The sequence below is a fragment of the Genypterus blacodes genome, unplaced genomic scaffold (assembly GCF_046128005.1).
Source record: "Genypterus blacodes isolate CSIRO-AG114 ecotype Tasmania unplaced genomic scaffold, CSIRO-AGI_Gbla_v1 ptg000030l_1, whole genome shotgun sequence".
Lineage (NCBI taxonomy): Eukaryota > Metazoa > Chordata > Actinopteri > Ophidiiformes > Ophidiidae > Genypterus > Genypterus blacodes.
The window spans coordinates 5,475,205-5,498,513 of record NW_027466843.1 but is presented as its reverse complement, the minus strand read 5'-3'; the positions used below and the strand labels follow the sequence as shown (position 1 = coordinate 5,498,513).

Below are 23,309 nucleotides of genomic sequence, written 5' to 3'. Positions count from 1 at the left end.
AATCAAAGCAGAGAGTTTGTTTCGGCTTGACAGACAGAGGTCATGGCAATAACTTGTTGAATCAAAGATACATTTACTCAGAATTGTACTGAAGTAAAAAGTTGACATTAAAGTGAACATTTTCATTTTGTGTTGCCCTTTATTCCTCTAAATATCAGAGAGAGTGTAACTCGACTGCATGTCTCTGATGTCATTGTTATTAGGTTATTAGGACTTTTATCCAAGAAGAAATGAACTAATGTACACATACACGTATATATGTATTTGTATTGTATCGTATGCATATATCTAAAGATGTTTAGAGCAAAAGAGGTTGGACGATGTTGCGTGAAAATCTCTGAACAGTATTTGGGGGGTAAAAGTTTGTGCAACTTTAGTCAATCTATACTAGAATCTTAAGAATTTTACTCAAAATATTGAAGAAATACATTGAGCTGCAGAGTTCTACACATTTTGCAAGAAAAGATGCCTCTGAATCCTTAAACTTCGAATTTGGAGGCGTTGGTGGTGTGTATTCTTCTTCTGCCACTACACTGCTTACACAGAGCCAGATAAACACAGTCAACTACAAAGCCAACGTACCCTCATGTCGTTGTCACACGGGTGGTCAGGGACGTGTCGGTTCGGATGCACAGGGACGCCCCCTAGTGGAGGCTGTGCAGGCAGACTGTGTGACGTGGGTGGAGGCTGGAGGTTCAGTCCTGCTGGAGCAGCTCGGACTGGCTGCTCAGAGTTGGAGGGAGGATGCCACTAGTGCGAAAACCAGCGGCTGAGAGGAATATGTGACAACTACAGACCTACACAGGCTTGATTTTTTTGTTTTATTATTATTTTTGCAGGGTGTTTTCATTGGGAATGAAAACACCATCTGTCACAAGAATGATATTATTTCTGTATTTTGTTTTGTTTTCCCCCAAAGACATCATATGTGCGGGGATGGTCGCTTTGATGCGGAGTGTTTTGCTGGAGTGAGACTGAAGGACAATCATGTCGCTTTGAAAACCAACTTTTAAATTCATCTTAATGGCCTTTCAAAATGACTGATTCTAACCTGGTGAGTGGAAGCAGCGATGGGATTTACTTTGCCGAGGCTTTCAACGCGTCTGACCTGGACCACATACTTGCCAACGACAGCCTCGTGACCTGCACGAACTTCACACTGGACTCGCATGTTATCGGACTCGGGATCTTCCTCTCCGTCTTCATCTTAGTCGCGATCGTTGGGAACATCCTGGTGATTCTGTCTGTGGTGTGCAACAAGCATCTGCAGACGGTGACAAACTTCTTCATCGTCAACTTAGCCGTGGCCGATCTGTTGCTGAGCATCATCGTGCTGCCCTTCTCTGCGACTCTAGAGGTTCTGGGATGCTGGGTGTTCGGCCGGATCTTCTGCAACATCTGGGCAGCGGTGGATGTTCTCTGCTGCACCGCGTCCATCCTCAGCCTGTGTATCATCTCCATCGACCGGTACATCGGCGTGAAACACTGCCTGAAGTACCCCAGCATCATGACAGAGAGGAGGGCCGGGGTTGTACTCCTCGTCCTTTGGGTGGCATCCACGGTCATCTCCGTGGGACCCCTGCTGGGCTGGAAAGAACCGCCGCCGGTGGACGAGAGCATCTGCCGGATCACAGAGGAGCCGGGCTACGCGCTCTTCTCCTCTCTTTTCTCGTTCTACCTCCCGCTCATGGTCATCGTCATCATGTACTTCAGGGTCTACGTGGTGGCCCGCAGGACTACGAAAAGCTTGGAAGCGGGTGTGAAACGGGAGAGGAATAAGTCCATGGAGGTGGTGCTGCGGATACACTGTCGCAGCGTGCTGGAGGACTCGCGTCCCGAGAGCGCGAAGAGCAGCAAGAATCACCCGTTCCGAAGTTCGCTCTCAGTGCGATTGATGAAGTTCTCCAGGGAGAAGAAGGCTGCCAAGACCTTGGCCATCGTGGTGGGGATGTTCATCCTGTGCTGGCTGCCGTTCTTCTTCATTCTGCCTCTGGGTATGTTCGAATCGTGTTTCATTGCTGTGCGCGCCAGTGCTTGCACATTACGCTTGTAGACTTAGAATGTAACTTTAATTCTTTCATCTCTACGGTCATCGCACGTATAATGTGGATACTTGGGCGGTGTGAGGAAGATTTGAAGACTTTTGTGTTTGACGTTTATACTCGTGTTTTTCCTTCATATTTAAAGATCCATCGTTTAATTCATGTTTCAAGCCGATCGAAATCGTGTCTTAATACAAGATTTATTCTGACTAATACTTTTTAATATGACCGTCGTGATGAATTTGCGTCACTATGAGGTAATGAAATGGCTTTGACCTGAAATACATCAGAACTGCTGGGGCCACGTCATCGCCATTGTGGCAGCATACACTTGAATGTTAATGTACAACAGCAACAAAACCATCAAGCGCATAGCAGAAAACACAGGAAATTGGAAATACACATGAGGGATTTCATCCCGTTGTGTATTTTGGGAATAAAGAATTAGAAAAGACCGGGATTTATGCATTCATTATATAAAAGAAGATTGTTATCAGCAAAATGAACAAACTGCCTTTTTGAAAATGCAACAGGTCAGGTCAGGTCATTTGATTTACTTTCAAGTCAACAATATTTCAGTGAAGGAACAGTCATAACAAATAAATTGTCATTCCTCAGTATTGAGCAGGCTCAAACTGAAAGCTCCCTGCCCTTCATGAGCAGCGGATCACCTGTCCGATTACCATGATGCATGAGCTGTTTGTTCCTACATCCACAATCTGTCTACATTTGTAGACTGGAAGCCTTGAAAACAACATGATTTGGACTGAACAATACTGATGTTAATGATGAGCATAAAAACTAAGGAAAGATAGGATGAGATAAGAAATGCACATTCCCCAATCAGTGCAGACGACGGGAAAGTGCATGGGGATGGCCAAGGTGAGATGTTATGATTGAATCAGGCTGAATAATACAAAATGTATATGTGTAAAGATGAACTACTCACAGAAAGACGCAGACACACAGACGCAGACACACACACACTCACACAGATACACACACACACACTCACACTCACACACTCACGGGGCTCATGAATTTTTATTCGATATTCAATTCATGTAATGGATTGTAAACACCATTAATGAAAAAGGTTCCATCAGGAATAGCACTCACAACACTCTCATGCTTGCCAAACCTGTAAAGTTTGAGGACAGAATTATTTGAAGAAACTCCAGAGAGGTAAAGGGTGAGTAAAAAAACTGGAAGACCATAATCGGGCCATTCGTTCATTCATGTGAAGAGGGAACATTTATTTGCAGTTGCAGTTAATGGAAGTTCGAGTGTTTTAAAATGAGGATGGAAGGGCCAGTCAGGGAATAAACAGACCTGTGTATAGAAGCATGGCATTACATTATGATCATTTGGCAGACGCTTTTATCCAAAGCAACTTACATTACATTACCACCCTTCGCAGGGGGGGGAGCAATTGAGGGTTCGGTGCCTTGCTTAGGGGCATCTCGGCAGGAGCTCGAACCGGCGACCCTCCGGTTCCCAAGCGGAAGCTCTACCCACTGAGCTACTGCCTCCTCATGGCTCTGGCCTCCACCCTTTGCTTGACCAGCACACCTGAGACCCACTACACCCAGCCTCCCCTTCTGTTCTCTGGCTTTTTGTTAAATAATCAATAAACATTATATTTGGAGTAGTTCCTTGTTTTGCTGCAGACGTAAAATCATATAATTGTACAAAAAAGCAGGAACAGGAAAGAGAACGATCTATGTAGAGATGGTGTATGTACACACACACATGCATGCACCAGTCAAAATGTTTTTCCAGTAAATGTACTTTTATTGGAATGCACTTGTTCAATCAATGTCTTGATTCATTTGTGATTTTCAAACAAAACAGAACTTGGAAGTGAAGATATTCTCTGAAGAATTGGTAAGGAAAAAGTTCAATTAAAGGGTTTTCGGAGACATCAGGTAAAGTTTTGGAAATTTCCAGGAATCGGCAAGACAGTCTACCGACAGACTACCATTTTTTTGCGCTGAGCTAAATGCTGTTGTCTGTTGTTGTTATAGTGACAGCTCTTTCATCTATGGCTTATAACTATCTAACATATTTAAGTCAGTCAGTCACAGTGAAAGACATACAGACCCTTCAAGAGGTGCCCTCCTCATTTCTACATCTCTTCTTCTGAAATGTAATGGTTCCAGCAATCACAGTATCATTCTTCTGTTTTCTTCCTCTCTTTGGCACTCAACTAGTTATGCATCCTGCAACATACAGACACTTTTCAAACATCAAACTGTTTTGAATATTCAGGACAGTATTGCTATGATTTTTGGTATTCATATCGTGGTTTGGTATCATATCGTTCATATTTTCCGAAAAATGTGGCATTTTTCAGCTGAAAAAGCCTCATTTAAACAACTACAACATTTCTTCAGGCACGTCATGGCTTCAGGCCCTTCTAACTTATTCATACTTTCAGGCAGAGAAACTATTCAAAACATTCAGGCCTTTAGACTTCAGGCTTTCAGCCACCCATTCAAATATTACGAGTTTAAAATACTTCTGATTTTCCCATGTGTGTACTGTGTCTTGTTAGCGTGGATGCAAGTTGAAGTGGGTTGGCTGAGGGCCTTGCTAGAAATGTCTTTCATAATATGTAAATTGTTAAACTGTACATGTAGTTTTTGTTCTGTCTGCCTTAAAGCCCAAACTGGTCCTAAATTTTCCTCATCTAGCCTAATGTTACATTTTCAGCTGGACTTTTCTTTTTTTTTACATGCCAGTTCTTTGTTATCTTCTGGCCTATTTGGACCATAATACATCTTGTTCAGGAAATTCTCCTGGTTCTCACAGTCCAACCCTTTCAGAGAGCAGTTACAGTTTTTGCTTGAGACCTAGTTGTTCCACATGTGGTTTTAAGTCATCCTCTGCCTTTACACTGACTCACCTCTGTGTCCCTGCTTATTTGGCTGCACCTGTTGTTTATATCAATGGGCAGCTTCAAAGGTTTTGAGCTTTAGCTGTCCCTCAAACAGCTTACCTTAGCTAACCCTAACCCTAACGTCTTCATTCTTTCAGGTACAGAAGCCATTCAGATATTTTTCAGTCCTATCCACTTCACTCTTTCAGGCACCTCTTCAGCATTTGGCAAAACCTTTCGGCAATTGCAATCAGAGCATATGATCTTCAGGCAACGCATTTCTAGCTTTCGTCACATTTTCTTGATTACGTTTTGACTACATTAGACATCATAATGGGGCAGACCTCACCCATGATCTCAGCTCCATTATGTTGAGAATGGCACTGCACTATCACATGTCTGTGCAGCAGCTAAGAGAAGAGAAGGAGCAAAGCTGAAGGAAATTATAAGGTCAGATGGAGAAATGGAGAAGCAATCCTGAGGAATTTCTTTCTATTTTGTAGAGAGTCCCAGCATAATGTAGGATCTCAATAATAGGATTCTTATGATTTGAACTTGTCAGATTTATCTTAATAGCTACATGACTGCAATTCAAAAAGGAATTGTCAGAGTTTAAGCTCCTTTCTCTGAGTCTGCAGCTTCAGGAATTCCCGACCCTCAACTCCAACTTTTTGCAGGATTTTTCGCAAAAGAACATCAGACACTCCCCAGAATCTCCCAGAAAATGAAAGCCTGAATGAAACAACAAGCACAGCTACAGTTAGAAAAGGATAATCAAGTTCCCTTTTCAAGTCTGACTAAAATCTGACTGGTAAATGGTTCAACTAGCTGATGCTCCTGAATATCCATCAGCTCAGATACACATTAGAAAGATACAAATGCCCCCCATCCACCAGGGGCACCCTGTGCATGCTTACATTTCAGGGCATCTGATGAGATTGTGGTCTTATAATCTTGTAGAAATGTACTAGAACGTCTAACTTGCTATATTAAAATTCTGGGATCATACATGATGTTACTTTGTCCATCTCCTTGTGTCATGGTTTACATGGCAATTTTAAACCTGTGATACAGTATATGGGTGATTAGCTGCAACCGAAACTATAACCTTACAAACTTTTCTTTGCTGTGGCCACCCCAGTATTGTTATTATCTGTAGCAGCAGAGCTTTTGACCTCAATGGGTTTATCATGGTTGTGTTTGTTTTAAATGAATTATCATCTTGATAATTGAGACCATACTTAGCTGAATAGCAAGGTTGGGTTAAAAGAGTTAAATCCCCAAACTGTGTAAATGATGTCTGATAATTAAAAATTAATTTGTAGCTTTCGTTTCTTATTACACGCTAAACCTACATGAATAATGTAAACTTCAAAATGGTTTCAATGCTGTAATCCAAAAATATCTTTCAGGGTAGTGAATCACTTGTCGTCTCCTTAAAAGGTGAGGTCATTGAGTGAATCACTTGATTTATTGACTTTTTCCGTTTTAGTCCTTCAGTCAGATTTATGGACTTGACTTTGTTTAACACAGATCTTTAAATCCAATTTATCTTGTAGTTTTTATATGCCAAAGCAGAAACTTTAGAAATCAAATAGAAGCCACTTTGTATGCAGATATTTCACTGATAAAAATGAAAATGAAAAAGCATACTTATATCAATCTAAAAAAAGATTAGAATTTATTAAAAACTAGAGCTGGAACATCAAAATTGCACGACAAATCTAATAAATAAATTTTCTTATACCGAATCACAATTTGTTTGTGATAGAAAGCTAAAATGCAAGAAAGAAATCAGGAATAGAATAGAATTGTGTCACCTGTATTTCTGTGAGTTCCCAAAATGTAATGATACAGCAGCAACTAACTATCCAAAGTGCAGTCTTGATAACTTGAAGTGTGATGAAAACAATGAGACAACAGATATCGGAAGATTTGTCAACAATATCTAAGTATGTGTTGACTGTGCTGAATACGTTTTTAATACCTGAGCAAAGCTGACACTACTGACCTGAAAGCCAGACCTCTCTGTAAAGTTCTGCAGTTTGCTTAAGCTGCTCTATTCCCTTTCTATGACTACAGTCTTTGCACTCAACTTTCCATGGGCATGGAATTCATGCCCCTGCATACAGTCATGCTGACTACTTGTGTTGTTGTGGGATGCCATTACCAAGAAAAAATGGATGGAGGTTATATTTGCAATCCACATGTGGGTACACCCCAGTGCCAATGTGCTTTCCAAAGGGAATAAATATGGGTCCACTACACCTACTCATTTCTCACAATAACGATCCCTACAAGGATTATCCGACAGCTCAAGGAAGTCACAAGGTTTCGGTTTTGTCTCCACTCCTTTTTCTTCATCAGACATTTTACAGAATGGGAGGTAAGGCAGTAATAGCCTAGACAAATTTGAATCACAAATAATTGCATTGGATGACACAAGACATCATTTAGAATAAGGATGAAATAGGTTTTTCATTAGGTTGTTGATACGGTTGGTAGAACAAAAGCAGGCAGCACAGACAAACAAATTCAAAAGGCTACATCCAAAACAGAGCAGAGCTGTCTTGATTCAAAGAAACTTGTTTTCATATGAGAGATGCAATTACATCCAATTACCTCACTACTGAAACGACCACCGTGCGTGACTGTGGGCCTTCTAAAATGTTATTGTAACCATGTTGAATTACGTAACACAGCTTTCCAAGCAGCAATATACTCAAATAAGCAGAAATACATAGAATAAAAAAACATAGTTTAAAGTAATATGAAAATCTTTCCTGAGTGCCTTCCATTACAATCACAGTATGATTCCAAACATATTCATACAAACTTGTTCCTGTGTCTGAAATTGGAAAATAGTCTGCAAAGCAATTTGACATTATTATGAATGCATTACTAGAAAAGCTACATTATTTTCAAAATAGCTGAGCTACTGTCAAGCAACTGGAAAAAAAAGGGTCAATTTACTGGCCCGGCTACTTGTGGCTTGGTGATGTAATGGAGTGAACTCTCTTTCATATGCATGGCAGGGGAACTTATAGCTAGTTTGTATTGTTAGCTGCTTGGTCAATACTTGACACACAAAACATCATCCCACTTGTTCCCTTTGAATGAAAGACTGAATGGTACTTCTCACTGCACTGGTGCTTGTCTGTGACGTACAGTATGTAAATGCCTCTCACATGAATTGAAGTTCATGAGAAGTCAATTCTATAAAAAAAACCTGACCATGGCTACTACACAATAAATCATTCAAAACAATGCTGTGATTTTGCTAATGTAATTGGAAAGCCAAAGTGTTTAGAACTATGTTTGTTGCATAATCAGTGCACATACTCACTAGAGGGAGAGATGAGTCAAGCAATCGAAGAGCACTGGATGTCTGAAAATCAGTGAAACACTTGTGTTTAAACATAATGACAGCAGAAATAACACACAAACCCTAGATATTGTTTGGAATTTTCCATACTTACATTTAAGTCATTAATCAGATCTTGATTTTGGGTTCTTAGTGGGACATGTGGTTCTATTGTGCATTAACTTTACTCACATATCCTATCTATCTCCTCCTAGGTTCCTTCTTCCCAGCACTTAAACCATCCGAAAATGTATTCAAGGTGATCTTTTGGCTGGGCTATTTCAACAGCTGCATCAACCCTATGATCTATCCCTGCTCCAGCAAAGAGTTCCAGCGTGCATTCACACGGCTCCTCAGGTGCCAGTGCCACCAGAGACGGAGGGTCTTGCGCCGCTTCTATGACCAGAGGTGGCGGTCAGCTGTCAAGGGAATGACAAGAGAACACCGGGGGGATTATAAACCTGGCTTTGCTGTACATGAATCCTTTGACAACTCTTTGTTACAAAAAGGCAAAGGGCACTCGCTGAGCTTCAAGAGATGGAACTTGTTCCAACCACTGCAAAAGTCCTCATTCCAGCTCAAAGAAAAAGTGAACAATCTGTCGAATAAAATTAAAGGAGGAACGGGGAAAGGCACCACACCTGCTGTGAGCAGGACTGATATTGATACAGTTTCAATGGGGATTTTCAATGCCTGTGAGCAGAGCAATTATCAGTTCTATGATCTGACCGAATGCTATGGCCTGAAAGAGACTGACATTTAGAGGGCCACCGGAGAATATCTTATTTATTTTTGTGGGACCATATTGCACCAACATGCAACCAAGAGTATGATGAGCATCTAAGAATCCCAGCTTTGATCAAAGTGGTGGTCTGACAACAATGTCTTAGATCATAGCACAAACATTATCAAAGTCCTACATGACCACAGTGTTTATTTAGGTTGGGCAGTGTGTATTGATCATACTGGGTGTGGATGCAAACGACTTGCTATGCTCTACTGCTGTCAATTGGAAGCACTGACATTCACATTCCACGGCAGAAATTGTATTCACCTTTGGCAAGATTATTTGCACCATTTATTGTCATTGCTATGGCTAAACCTTTCTGCTTTCTTTTTGCAGTGGATCTCCATCACATGTCTGATCCCAGTGGCAAGAAATGAATTTCTCTGATATTCAGTTGGTTTTCAATTTAAGGAATATATTTTCTGAGTATTTAATATCGACAAGATAGAGTGCAATTTCAACCAGAATGTCCCAATTTGCTCAAACTACAAAATCAAAATGTATTGTCCTTTCAATATTTGTTTGCACAACCCATTGTAGCAATGGCAATGCTGCTGCAGTTGAAGGTATTGTTTTCCTATTTAAATCCACTTTATTTAGCAGGGTGAATTTGCTACTGATAGTATCACTTTTTTAGAAAAGCCCATGAATCTATTTGGTTGACGCATCTGTACTTTGCATTGCTAAGTGAGTGCTAATGTGAACTGATTTTGCTTTTTTTGTGTCTTCTGATGTTATGTTGGTTTATGTCAGATGTCAAGTGAATTAAAAGGAGAGAATATAACTTGAGACGGTCATTTAGCTTGACTTGATTAAAAAAATCTATACCTGTTCCATCCAGCAGTCGGCACTGTGGTGTGTTTGTTTTTGTAGTATTTCTGCAGCTCCTCATCCTTCACTTGTTGCTCGCTGAGAGAGAGAGAGAGAGAGACAGAGAGACAGAGAGACAGAGAGAGAAAGAGAGAGAGAGAGAGAGAGACAGACAGACAGACAGAGAGAGACAGAGAGAGAGAAATAGTAATAGTAATAGTAATAGTAATAAACATGTCAAGGTACAAGATGCAAATAATGCCCTGAGTGCTCTACTCATCTATAAAGCAATAAAACACTCCTCGTCAAGCAGAGAGAGAGAGAGAACATTTGGATTTAGGACAGAAATAATAGTGCTTACTCCTATTACGCCATTCAAAATGATCTATTCCAACACACTGCAAGTAAAAATAGACACAGAAATATAGCTTTCATATAATACTTACATATTATAGTGTCGTAGTATATCTCCTTCTGCAGTATCCAAACAGGAGTAGTTCAATCAGACACAAACTTCTCCGAGTGAAACCCCCTCATTTAGCATTTAGGGTAAATGCGAGGGTCTAATTTAAGATGTAATGGCAACTTTTAAAATCTGTCATGGTTTAGTGTTCTTTATCTTAAGGCCTGCAAGTTAAAATCTGTCTGTGTTGCAGACACCCCTCCAACCTCAGTTCTCCAAAGAGTATAGTTCACTGTCTGGTCAGAAAGGCAACACCTTAGTCATTTTTAGATATTTGGAGATCTATCTCTTGAGATTAGGTTGGTATGGTGTTTCCAGATAAATGAAACAATGTAAAACAACAACAAATAAAACACAAATAACAAAAGACCAGGTAAACATATATTTCCCATATTGCATGCATTGTTTATGTAATAAAATAACATTTTGCCTTACATCAGAGGCTCTGTTTATTTGTGCCTAATCAGTGTATTTCAGAGTTAGTGACACAAGATGATATGTTGCATCACATTACATTTAATTAACTAATGGTCAAACATGCGTGGAAAATTCTTCAGGTTTAGACTTAGACTCAGTGCAGATGTACTGTATGACTTAAGGTTACAAGGTTTATGGCTGTGTTAACTTGGGAATTGTAGAGTGCAGATTTTTGACATCAAGATAATCATTAATATCACAGATTCTGTGCTCCAAGTCACTTTTGTTTTTTCTTACACAAAATTATCGAGATTACCGCTCTGGAAACTACTATCAAGAAAACTGAATTTAGGCCCTTACCACCAGTAATGCAACTTTGCTAAAATAAACCACTTTTCTCATGCTTTAGGAAAACATCACTTCTCAATCTACACCTACAAAAAAATATACAGGAACTATCTTTATTTTATCGTTGATCTGCATGTTCATTTGATTCTTTCCTTGTGTGTGATAGCTCCATCCCAGGGGAAGATCCAGGCAGGCATACCCTGCAACCCATAATCATGGCAAATGCCCTTCGAAATGAACGGTTGAACAAACCATACAGGAAAGGATTTAAAGCAGAGTTCATATACCCTAGCCACAAGAACATATCCCAGACTACCATTGCAGTGCTGTAGCCAATGAATGGGTCAACAATGTTGACTGTAAAAAAAGGCAACCAGAATATCAAGAAAACTCCCATGATGATCCCCAAAGTTTTCGCTGCCTTTCTCTCTCTTTTCATAGTATTCCGGTGTCTTTGTTTCCTGCTGGAGTCCTTGCTCACCCCGGCGGCCATCTGGCTTTCTATGGCGCTGATCTGCCTCGCTTGCCGTTTGGCTGCTTTGAAGATCTTCCAATAGGCCACAAGCATGATAGCCATTGGCAAGTAAAAGGCTACTAAGGAAGCCATGACAGCGTAAATGCGATTGACCAGCAACACACATACATCTTTAGGTAGCACGATGTCCACACCAGCCATATGGAGGCCGAGCATTATGGGTCCAAAGGAAATGAGCATAGGAACAGTCCAACACACCACAAGGAGGAGTGCTACCCGGGTGTGGGACATCTTTAAGGAGTAAACAAGTGGGTTGCAAACAGCATAGTAACGGTCAAAGGCAATGCAGCTGAGATGGAAAATGGAGGCCGTGCAGAGCATGACATCTAGGCTAGAATGAAGCTGACAGAAAAGGGCACCAAAGTACCAACATCCCTCCACAGTCCGAATCATGCTATAGGGCATCACTACCAGGCCGACAAGGCAGTCAGCCACTGCCAGGGACATGACAAAAGAGTTTGTGGGTGACTGCAACTGCTTAAAGTAGCCAATGGACAGGACCACCAGGAAGTTGCCCACTATTGTGCAGACAATTCCTACAGTGAGGAAGGTGTACAAAAATGTGCGAGAGGCCTGTGTCCTCAGTGAAGTACAGGGGTGAAGTTCAATTTGCAAAGATGTGTTTGCATCCCTGTGCAAGTCCAAGCTGCTGTTATCCATGTTCCAATCAAACCTGTCAAAACACACAGATATGCAGATGATGTATTAATGAATGTTTTGGCCAGAGTGTGAAATAAGGAATTCTGATGTAGTTTGATTATGATGTAGCAAAAGGACCTGAACAAGCCACCCAGAATATATTTGTTTCACTGCTCCATGGAAATTCCTTTTTATACATCATCAAATGTAATGCATGAATCAATGTTATGAGATTTCCCAAACAGATTGTAACCACAAGGAGCTCTTGTGGTGGTGCTGCCGGCCTATCTATTCTGCCATCACTACTCTCGGTGTGGTGGTGAGCAAAACCAGATGCTCTTTTTATCAACAATGATCTTGCTAGCATAAAGAGGATCATATACAATTACTTCTTGTTAGATAATATCACCTAACTGTGAGCTGTAACCGGACAGCAGTTTATATAATTGCACTCTGGGTTTTTACTTCCCCCCAATGAATTGTGATCAGACCTGTCGGAGTAGAATGCATGGCAAACTGTAAATATGTTTAAGAAGCCTTGCACCTTTTATTTATTGCATTATAGAATAGATGTTGTGACAATATTGGGATTTTATCAAATGTATGTTGTTGCATCTGTGAACAATGAAGAAATATGCATTTGAATCCTCTGAATCCATGTGGTGCAGATTGTATGACACAATTAAATACATACTGTATACTGTATGAACATTTAGAAACATTTAGCAGAGGTTCCATCTGACAGAACAGATTTAACAAACACCACAGAGACAAAGCATATGTCATGTGAAGAGTCCTTAATGAGCCATGTAGATGTGCAGCATTTTGTTTAAATACGACATGACTGCTGTCAAAAAATAACACTTTGATATTATTAACTTTTCATGGCAAAGTAGATGCTACTGTGAAGTGCATTGAAAATGTAAAGCATGATTTCATATTTATGAAATTCGGAAAAAAATGTTCTCTGAAAGGTTTTCTTAAAACTAAACAAAAGGCTACTCTTCCCATCTATACCTCCTCCAGGCTTCGCCTCCTGGCACCCACGTCCTGAGGTTTGACTAGAATTTAGCTTCTTGGTCCTTACTCCTGTTGTAAATGTTAATGTAAAATTTAGAATGTATGTAATTGCAACACAGGGACCCCCACATTTAGAATGCCAACTTCAAATTTAGGTTTAAAAAAATACACAATAGCAAATACTTCAGATTTTATGCGATAGCACAAAAAACAAGGGCACGTACCTTTAAGGAAGAGAGAGGAGTTCCATGTCTTTACCAGGCTGCAGGTCTGTCATCCCTCAAATTTGTTTGGTTTTACATAGTGATGAGGGGGGTTGGAGAGGTGGGCTTGAACAAACACATGCAACAATAATCACCGTAATGAGAAGCACTCCCCTGCTACCTCATTAGATATGACTGTAGACGCAACCACAAAACACTTGGAATTGGATTTTATAATGACAAATGTAGTCTACGGAATGTTGAATAAGAACACACCAGCACCTGAATATCACTTTAGACAGCTCATTTGTACAGGTATGTGATGGATATTATCTGGGGAAATGATGTAATCTTAATCCAGTGGGACACCAAAACCATGGAGTCCATAGCTACGTATCTGTCAAAGCACTGTAATAAATCCTAGAATATGCTATTAATGATGATTTCAATCCATTTTTCCAAACTAAAACAAATGAAATGGAGCCATAAGTATCACTGTGTTTAACAAGTAGAAATTTGGAGCAATGTTGCTGTCACTGCTGTCTGGATTTATGAACAAATGTAATTGGTAATACTTAGGGGCGGAAAGAAGCAGACCTGTTAAAGCAGAAGTGAAAGGACCACAGACATTTACTCCCACACCCACCACTTAACTTCATCCATCCTATTTCCACCACTTATCTGAGCAGTTTTACCACGACTTTGGTAAAACAGCTCAGATCTTCTCTTTCTGGCCACATTCTCCAGCTCCTCCTGACGAATCCAAATACATTCCCAGCACAATCTTGGTCTGCTCTGTGTTCTTCTCCTTTCGTCCAGGAGGCATCCTCATTATATGCCTGAACTACCTCAACGGGCTCCTTTCATTGTAAATGAGCACGATTTAGGTATTCTATTCACCAAACAATAATACAAAAATAATTGCTGCCATCTGCTAAAGAGCATGATTGTGGCTCACAAGCTGTAGTTTGATTCAGATTTGTATCCCCAAGCAGAATTAAACTTTCTGAGTATTTTTCCACCATAAATAAACCTTTGTCACAGAGGCATGCATTCTGCCACAACCTTGCACATAATTTTAAAAGATGGGAAGTAGTGTATGTATATATACAAGTACAACTCGTATAATTCCTTTCAGTGGTTCATGGTGCGTCAGAGCACAGCTAGTGCTGCCAAGCCTGAATACCTTGGGCCTCATTCAGAGACAGGCGCAGCTCAAGTGCAGCAGATGTGCTCTAATTAATCATGAGGGATTTTTAATGAAGGATGCAATAAAACAAATATTGTAGTCATTCATATGCGTAATAGAAGTGTACTTGACAGACATCTGTTCTTTTGTTTTACACAGAGAAGGTTGATTCTCTGGCTTTGTTGCATTTACTAAGGGGCAAATAGTGACCCACGATTACACATATTATTATAAGCAGCACATTACTGCTTGCTACTATTCCTATTCCTATGTACTAATCCTATTTACTAATTGCTATTCCAATTACTATTGTGTGAACCTTATATTGATTTCAAATTACTATCATCCCTATAACACAGGCATCTGAGACTTAGTAAATGACTAAAACAAGAATTCAGAATGGATAAATTAACCCTTATTTTAATCCTGCATTTTTGGATGTATAATGAGTACAGTAAATATTTTACATATATTGTATATATAATATTTATATATTTCTCTGTATTTGGCATTTAAGGTTTAAAACTTCGATTGGTTGATCATTTAATTTCCCTCTGGGGATCAATAAAGACTTTGTGGAAAGTGGTATAACATTGAAAATCAGTAAGTTTTGGTCATAATTACATTTAACATTTAAAAACATGGGGAAAAAATCCTATATATCATTACAATATGGTAAGGAGGCCAATGGCTGTCTTCTGCATGTTTTCATGCAAAAAGGCGAAAACTACAATTTGCTAACTGTAATCAGCTAGCAAACCAGCTAGACAGCACAGTGCAGGGGAAAGATTAATGTACTGTATATATGTGTATTTGTTAGTGTTGTAAACAAACTTACTTCTTGTAACCCCTCAAGTAGTGCAGAGGTTCAGAGTGTCTTTAAGTGTACTTTTCAGAAATACATGAATATAAATCTAAAACTTAACACACTTTGCATTTCATGGCTGACAGCAGACTGTTTATACAGATTTTTTTTAAAAATGCATGGGGCAATGCAGCCCTCTTCTGGTGCATCATCTCTACTGCTTGTAACTTGGGAAACAAAGACAAGCTGCAAACACTCAGAAATGGAGAGCCTATGAGAGGAACTACTGTAGTTTGACATGATCTCGTTACAATTTGGTGCCAATCTAGATATCTTCCACAAAGGAACAAAATTGAGTATTACTACCTTAGTCTGTTTGGAGTCTGCTTTCTTCCTCAAATGTGAGCTCAAGTCACACTGACAGTATTGAAAGTGTGTCAATTTGAACACACTTAAAAGAGTAAAAGTAAAAGTAAAATTTGTTTCTAAAGAAATCTAATTTTACCTTCAGATTAGACACAACGTTTTCAATGTGGGAACAGGAGGTATCGAGGCCCATATTGTATTATTTTAACAGAAAATCAAATTATGAGTGGAGGTATTGATTATTGATATGCAGTATGATGTATTCAGCAGCTTTGGAGAGAACAGACTAGTTTTCATGTTTGATAGTTTTAATCTATTCATAACTGTTTCCACCCCATTAACTGTGGAATCTGATGGAAGATTTTAGACATTGATACTGTGATAAATGATTTAAATGCAATTGAATTATTTTTTAATGCAATTCAATTAATCAAAGTTAATGAACACTTTCAGATTCAACATTCTACAACATAAAAATTCATTGTTACATTTTCAATACTTGTACAATCCCTTTCATATTATCATAAATAACAAGTCTAAAGGACCTATCAAAGTCTATGCAAAGACTTTGTTCTGTTTACATTTGTAAACATACAGATCATAAATAAACCTAGAAATTTGAAATTTGAAATTTTTTTGGGACAACAGTATTTGAGAAACACTTTAGGATTGCCCAGTAGTCCTGAAGTCATACTATATTAATGCTTAATCAATTGTAAAAGTACAGTAAACAATAGGATTTTGCAGCACATAGACATATTTCCTGCCTTCACAGAAATGGGGTTTACAGTTAATGTCAACAAATGATATGTTTTGAAATCACAAAAACACATTTTCAATATCAGGACAACTGCTATTCAACATCACCTAACCATGTACATAGGATATGTTATCTTTATGCTCCTTACAGCACAAGGTGCAAGTACAATAAATTATTTTTGCAAACAAATGTGCTTACGATACTGAAACCCTAAAAGATCCGTATTTGTCTTTCTCTATGTATATACAGGTAAACTGTATATTAAAATATTTTTGTTGAGAAACTATTTCTCTGAAACAACTGAAATGCAAATGGATTAATAATGTTTAAGACATAGCACACATTTTTTCACCAAAGGACGAAATTTCATCACATGCTTACATACAGTATTATTATTACGCACCTCTTTTTTTAACTGGTTCATTGGCGCATCCGTTTTCATCCACACTTAAAAGCACTGCAAAGGCAATTGATCCAGTCGGTGTCTTTGCCAGCTAAATGTTACACAACCACTGTGTCACAATCAGTAGTATAAGTGAGAAGACACTTGCATGTAATGTGCACGTGCATGAATACGTTGTAGGATGAGGAGGATGGCTGGCTCTTGATATTGAATCTGAAATATTAGAAAGCAAATCATTTACAAAGTGAAATTCATTCCTTCCTTCCTAAAATGAGAGGTTTCAATTATTTTATACTTGAAATTACAAAAGATCTTATACAATAATGACTGATGAAAGGTTTGAAAAGACTAGCATACCAGGAGTAGCATAAATCCATTGTTTAATTACTCAGTTCAAGAAGGATAAAATGTTATGTACATATTCAAAAATATTTATTGTGTTGTTATTTTGTTTTATCTCAAATGTTTAGCACCTTAAACTGCATTGCTGTCCACTGTCTAAATCTCTTTGACCTGTATCTATATCTATATATATATATATATATATATATGACAGTTTGTTTCCTGATTTTGTGGAAAATGTTCTGTATACATTTAGATATAATAGAGATTTCTTTCATTTTGATTTCATTGAGACTTTCACAAATTTGGCCTCTGTGACAATCATCCCTTTAGGACAATTCAATCAATTCAGGTTTGTTATGACGCTGCAGGATAATTCATTTAAAACTGATAGGTGTGAAATCAAACATTGAATAACTTATCAAATGTGCAAATAATTGTAGATTATTAAGTTCAACAACTTACATGCAACTACAGAGCCATTCTTAATGTTGAGGGAACTGCCAGAAAGTTCAGCACTGATTACTGAGGTTGCGCTGCTTGTTGAAGGAACTGAGCTCTGATTGTCAAACACAAGGGTCATGTCCGTACGCACTGATCCCTCCCTGAGACGAAAAAAACCCAGTTTGAATTAGTAAGCTTTCATAACAATTCCAGCAAAAATGTGGAATTTGATGCCACTTACTTGAATGAGTTAACAAGGGAGCGCTTGAAAGATGAATACAGATTCTCGCAAACTTTATTAACCTGAAAGAGAATGCAAATGTAATTTATAACTCACTTGGGTAGAAACTACTGAATTGCTGTCAGTAGTAAAGAAGTGGATAGACTATTGTGCAAACAGTTGCTAATAAAATGTCATCCAAAACAACAATTTAGACAACAGCCTCCAAGGAAAGTTAAATCTTAGGCAACTGGACTGGCTAGAAAATGCTTGAAGGCAACAAGACTCAGGTGCCTGAGATTAACTTTCCTTGGATACCATGACCTGGATGAGTGAGAACCTTCACAGACAACTGAGAGCATTTCAACTTACATTAAAGCTATACTTTAGACAGTGTTTCTCTGTTTATATGTATCTATTATCTTATTTTACAAAGTAAAACTCACAATTCAAAATGTCTACTGAACAATCATGAGCAGTTGTGCATGGCCTTCTTACCTCTGAGACTACTGTGGAAGCCAGAGTCTCATATGCATCTGAGGTTGTGTTGAAGTAATCTAAATTAAACGTATCAGCCAGAGTAAACCTAAGACCAAGCTTTCCCTCACTGGCACTTAGAGCATCCGTCGATACAGTTACGTTTGATGCAGTCGCAGTACTTATAATGCTGGTGGGGGTGCTGGCAGTACGTGTATTACTAGGAGAAGCTGTTGTAGTAATGAGACGACGATTTAAAACACTAGTGTAAGGTGCAACTGTTAAATCATCAAAACCTGTAAACCCAGAAAAAGAGCAGTTGTTGGACCAGTTGCAATAGTATTAAGGATGGTAAACAATTGTGCTAAAAAAACAAAACAAAAAAAGAAATGAAGAAGAATCTCTTACGTGATGAAGAAATGGTTGTTTTATTGATTGGGATGGAGATGATGCCATTCGTCACAGCATCCTTCAGACCTTTCACCACATCGCTAGGTTCAGGCACTGAGTCAGCATTCTTAAATCTCAGTTCAGCATTAACCACGACTGAACCTTGACTGTAAGAGAAATTAATGTCAGTAGAATTGTTGTTCATTATTTGCGACATCTTTCTTCATTTAATTTGGTGATTCAAAACTCAAATATGTACAGTTTACTTCCATGAGATTTACAAAGACCCAGCCAATAATTCAGTTAAATTTTAATCGTGAACCATTCATAAATATTAATGAAATTAAAATATTAATGAATACATTCATATTATCCAATACGATCAAATCAATGTCATATACCTGAAAGAATTGACCTCAGACTGAAGAAAATGAGCTCCGTATTTTCTCTCAAAAACACTGTTGAGCTGTAGAAATAACATACACAAACATTTTATACAATAACTTATTGTTCATTTAATCTAATGGAATTTATTTTAATTGTTCTTTCCTGTACACCACAAACCACATTTCTCAAACTGGAAAATACAATTAATGCTGCTGCTTCTCCTACTTAACAAGCACTAGCAGTTTCTAGAACTAGTAAATAGCAACTACCACTTTCAATGTATTATCCAACTTGTAAGATGTTGGAGAAGGAGACAACTAAAATCAGTTAAGTTACCGCTGTGGTGACATTTTTTGCTAAGTCCTTGAATGTCCGGGAGGATTTGTCAGCAAGTTCTGGTGTAAAAGTTTGCTGCATTTGAAATTCCAACTTCAGCTTTGCATTTGATGGGCGAACTGTTGTTGCTGTTGTTGTTGCTGCTGTTGTCAGTTTTCCTTTTAACGAGAGAGACATAAAATACATTTGTAGAGGGTTCAGGGATGTGTTGGCGAATACATATAATACACATTACAATATTGTGATGATAAAATGACTCAATTTAGCTCCAGTTTGGGGAACAGAGGTTGTATTATTCTTTGAGATCATCAAAATCCTCCAAAGGCGGTTGCTTTCGGTTGTTGTTTTGCCAAGTGGGCAAGTGACTCAAGAATCACAAGATAATTATCAACATTAGGTCTATGCATTTTATTCTAATTGAACCCTGCATTAAATCTTATTCTTAAAATGGCATCGTTGTTACAAATGTCTCCAGAACATTTACCTGATTCATGACACTGCCACACAGCCAGTGTGAAACAGCCGTGATGGTGCAGTTGGTTTGATTAATGGTGTCACTGTATTGACTCTTTTGGTAGCATTTTCTAGTGCTAAGGAGGAGTGTTATTATCTGTGGAAGTTGCATTGTAAACTGTTGAGTAATATGATAATATGTTACTATCAGTGGTGTATTTGCTTTTTGTAAATTTGAATCGAACCCACTTATGGTAAAATACGTGAGGAGGGAGATACTTTGATGGTTGTTGAAGCTTTGACAGGTGCTTGAGTTGACACTTGAGATGTTTTGCAATGGCAAACCAAATAAAATGTCTACACATTCAAAAACAACAGTAAACTCAATTATTTTGTATTGAACAAGATTATCAAGACTTACTAGTCACAGCAATAGATGATGTGTCAACTTTCAGGGCAAAACCTTTGCTAGAAGCAGCCGTCACCAAGGTCTTAGCCACAGAACTGGCAGCTACCAAAGCTCCCTTCTTAAAATTTAGCTCTGCATCAACCACAACAGATCCTTTTCTGTAAGAGAAATGTTTGGGGAAATTAACATCAAATGTTATGGTCCATTACGCAAGATCACTTTTACAATGTGTAATTCAAGGCTTCATAACAATAATGAAGCATTTTTGATAAAACTCTTAAATCTGCTCTCTCTTATCGAAGCAAAATTACCATAGTGCAACTGAAAATGATAAAAAGATTTCCCAAATTATTATTACTATGATTTTCAACAAATGACAACAACAACAAAGAACCAAAACATATTTGATACTGACTATTGAGGAAAAACAATAATCACAGACTTTTAAATCCGTATGTGAAGAAGGATGTCATATACCTGAAACTGTTGATGATAATTTTGTCGTATTTTCTACCATATTTGTCTGAAAAGACCTTGTCAAGCTGTGAAAGACAAATTAACAATTTTTACATTTTAAATATGCAAAATGTTTGATTCATTATTTGGCTTCCGAATGGAAAGTGCAGAAAAAACCAATGGACTTACAGCTGTGGTGACCTTTTTTGATAATGCTTTGAACTCTTGGAAGGTTTTGTCAGCAAGCTTTGGTGTATAAGTTTCTATCATCTTAAATTCCAAAATGAACTTTGGCTGTTCTTGAGCAGCTGTTGTGACTGGAGTTGGAGCAGCACTTGTTTTGTGGGGTTGAGGTGAAGATGAGGTTTCAGTAACTTGGTGAGCGATTGGTGTAACTGGTAGGAGGGAAATACAAGTATGATGTCATTGCTGATGGAACATGGAGCTGAAGCCAAATCAACAGGAGAGAGGTTGTGTTCCCTGACAGGGTGATGTTGATCTTTGAAGACTGGTAGTATCAGAACTGCCCTCTCTTACCAACAAAACACACTGTGGTAAAATATGGACTAGTTTGATTTGTGGTAATACCTGATGAGGGAGAGACTTTAATGGGTGTTGAAGCTTTAACAGGTGATTGAGTTGTTGTGGTCCAAACTATAGATGAGAAAGTATACATAATCTTAATTAATATTAAGCAAAAATATTTTTTTCAATTTAAGCAGAGTGGTTCAGAGAAGTATTTGTATAGTTGTAATACCTGATGAAGCAGATGTCAAAATTGGTGTTGAAGCAGCAGCTGTTCTACTAACTGGTTGAGAGGTTGGTTTGCCTGGAAGAGGACGATAACAAGTATGGTGTCATAGTTGGAACATTTCAATTGCCAGGTGCTTTGGTTTGATTAGACATTACTATTCTGTTGTGGTAAAATATGGACTGGTTTGTTCTGTTGTAATACCTGATGAGGGAGAGACTTTGATGGATGTTGAAGCTTTGATATGTGCTTGAGTTGTTGGGGTCCCAACTAAGGAGTTGATATGAAACAATCTGTTAATTCACTATAAATCAGAATCATTTGTTCAACTGCAGCAGGGTGTTTCAATAGAAAAACATATTTGTGTAGTGGTAATACCTGATGAGGCAGATGTTGGGATTGGTGATAAAGCTTTGGTAATAACTGATGTGGCAGGTTTCTCCATTGATGTTGAAGCAACAGTTGTGCTTTTAACCGGTTCAGAGGTTGGTTTGCCTGAAAGAGAAGGATAAGAAGTACTGTGTCATAGTTGGAAAACATTTCAATTGCCAGGTGCTCTGATTAGACATAACTGTTCTGTTGTGGTAAAAAATGGACTGGGTTTTTCTATAGTAATACTTGATGAGGTAGAGATATTGATGGGTGTTGAAGCTTTGATGGGTGCTTGAGTCGTTTGGGTCCCACCTGCAGATTTAAAAGAACACATTGTCTTAATTCACTAAAAAGGCAAACAATTTGTTCAACTGAAGCAGGGTGTTTCAATTGAAAAAAGTTTTTGAATAGTGGTACTACCTGATGTAGCTGATGTAGCAATTGGTGCTGAAGCAACAGTTGTGCTTTTAACCGGTTGAGAGGTTGGTTTGCCTGGAAGAGAACAGTAAGAAATACGGTGTCATAGTTGGAACATTTCAACTGCCTGGTGCCTTTGTCTGATTAGACTATACTGTTCTCTTTTGGTACAATATGGACTGGGTTGTTTTATTGTAATACCTGATGAGGCAGGTTTCGCTTTAAGTGTTGAAGCAGCAGCTGTGCTATTAACCGATTGAGAGGTTGGTTTGCCTGGAAGAGGACGATAAGAAGTACAGTGTCATAGTTGGAACATTTCAATTGCCTGGTGCTTTTGTCTAATAAGACTTTACATTTCTCTTGTGGTAAAATATGGAATGGGTTGTTCTATTGTAATACCAGTTGAGGCAGATGTCCCGATTGGTGTTGAAGCTTTGGTTATACCTGATGAGGCAGGTTTGGCGATTGGTGTTGAAGCTTTGGTAATACCTGATGAGGCAGGTTTCTCTATTAGTAATGAAGCAGCAGTTGTGCTATTAACCGATTGAGAGGTTGGTTTGCCTGGAAGAGGACAATAAGAAGTATGGTGTCATAGTTGGAACATTTCAATCACCTAGTGCTTTTGACTGGTTAGACATTTCTTTTCTATTTTGGTAAAATATGGACTGGACTGTTCTGTAGTAATACCTGATGAGGGAGAGACTTTGATGGGTGTTGAAGCTTTGATGTGTGCTTGGGTTGTTGGGGTCCCAACTAAGGAGTTGAAAGTAGACATTTTGTTAATTCACTTTAATCAGGAATCATTTGTTCAACTGCAGCAGAG

General features: G+C 38.6%; 2 protein-coding genes across 2 annotated transcripts; one reads left to right on the top strand and one right to left on the bottom strand.

Annotated features, from left to right (window-relative positions):
* Positions 1-763: 763 nt before the first annotated feature.
* On the top strand, positions 764-9,864 carry adra1d (adrenoceptor alpha 1D). Its single transcript, XM_076145588.1, has 2 exons — positions 764-1,994; positions 8,503-9,864. Exons 1-2 carry the CDS (start codon positions 1,037-1,039, stop codon positions 9,048-9,050), a joined length of 1,506 nt encoding a protein of 501 aa, XP_076001703.1. The 5' UTR covers positions 764-1,036; the 3' UTR covers positions 9,051-9,864.
* A 1,366-nt stretch (positions 9,865-11,230) lies between these two features.
* Positions 11,231-12,307, bottom strand: LOC142994844 (5-hydroxytryptamine receptor 4). The gene has a single exon (XM_076145717.1). The coding sequence runs from the start codon at positions 12,305-12,307 to the stop codon at positions 11,231-11,233; it is 1,077 nt and encodes a 358-aa protein (XP_076001832.1).
* Positions 12,308-23,309: the final 11,002 nt, after the last annotated feature.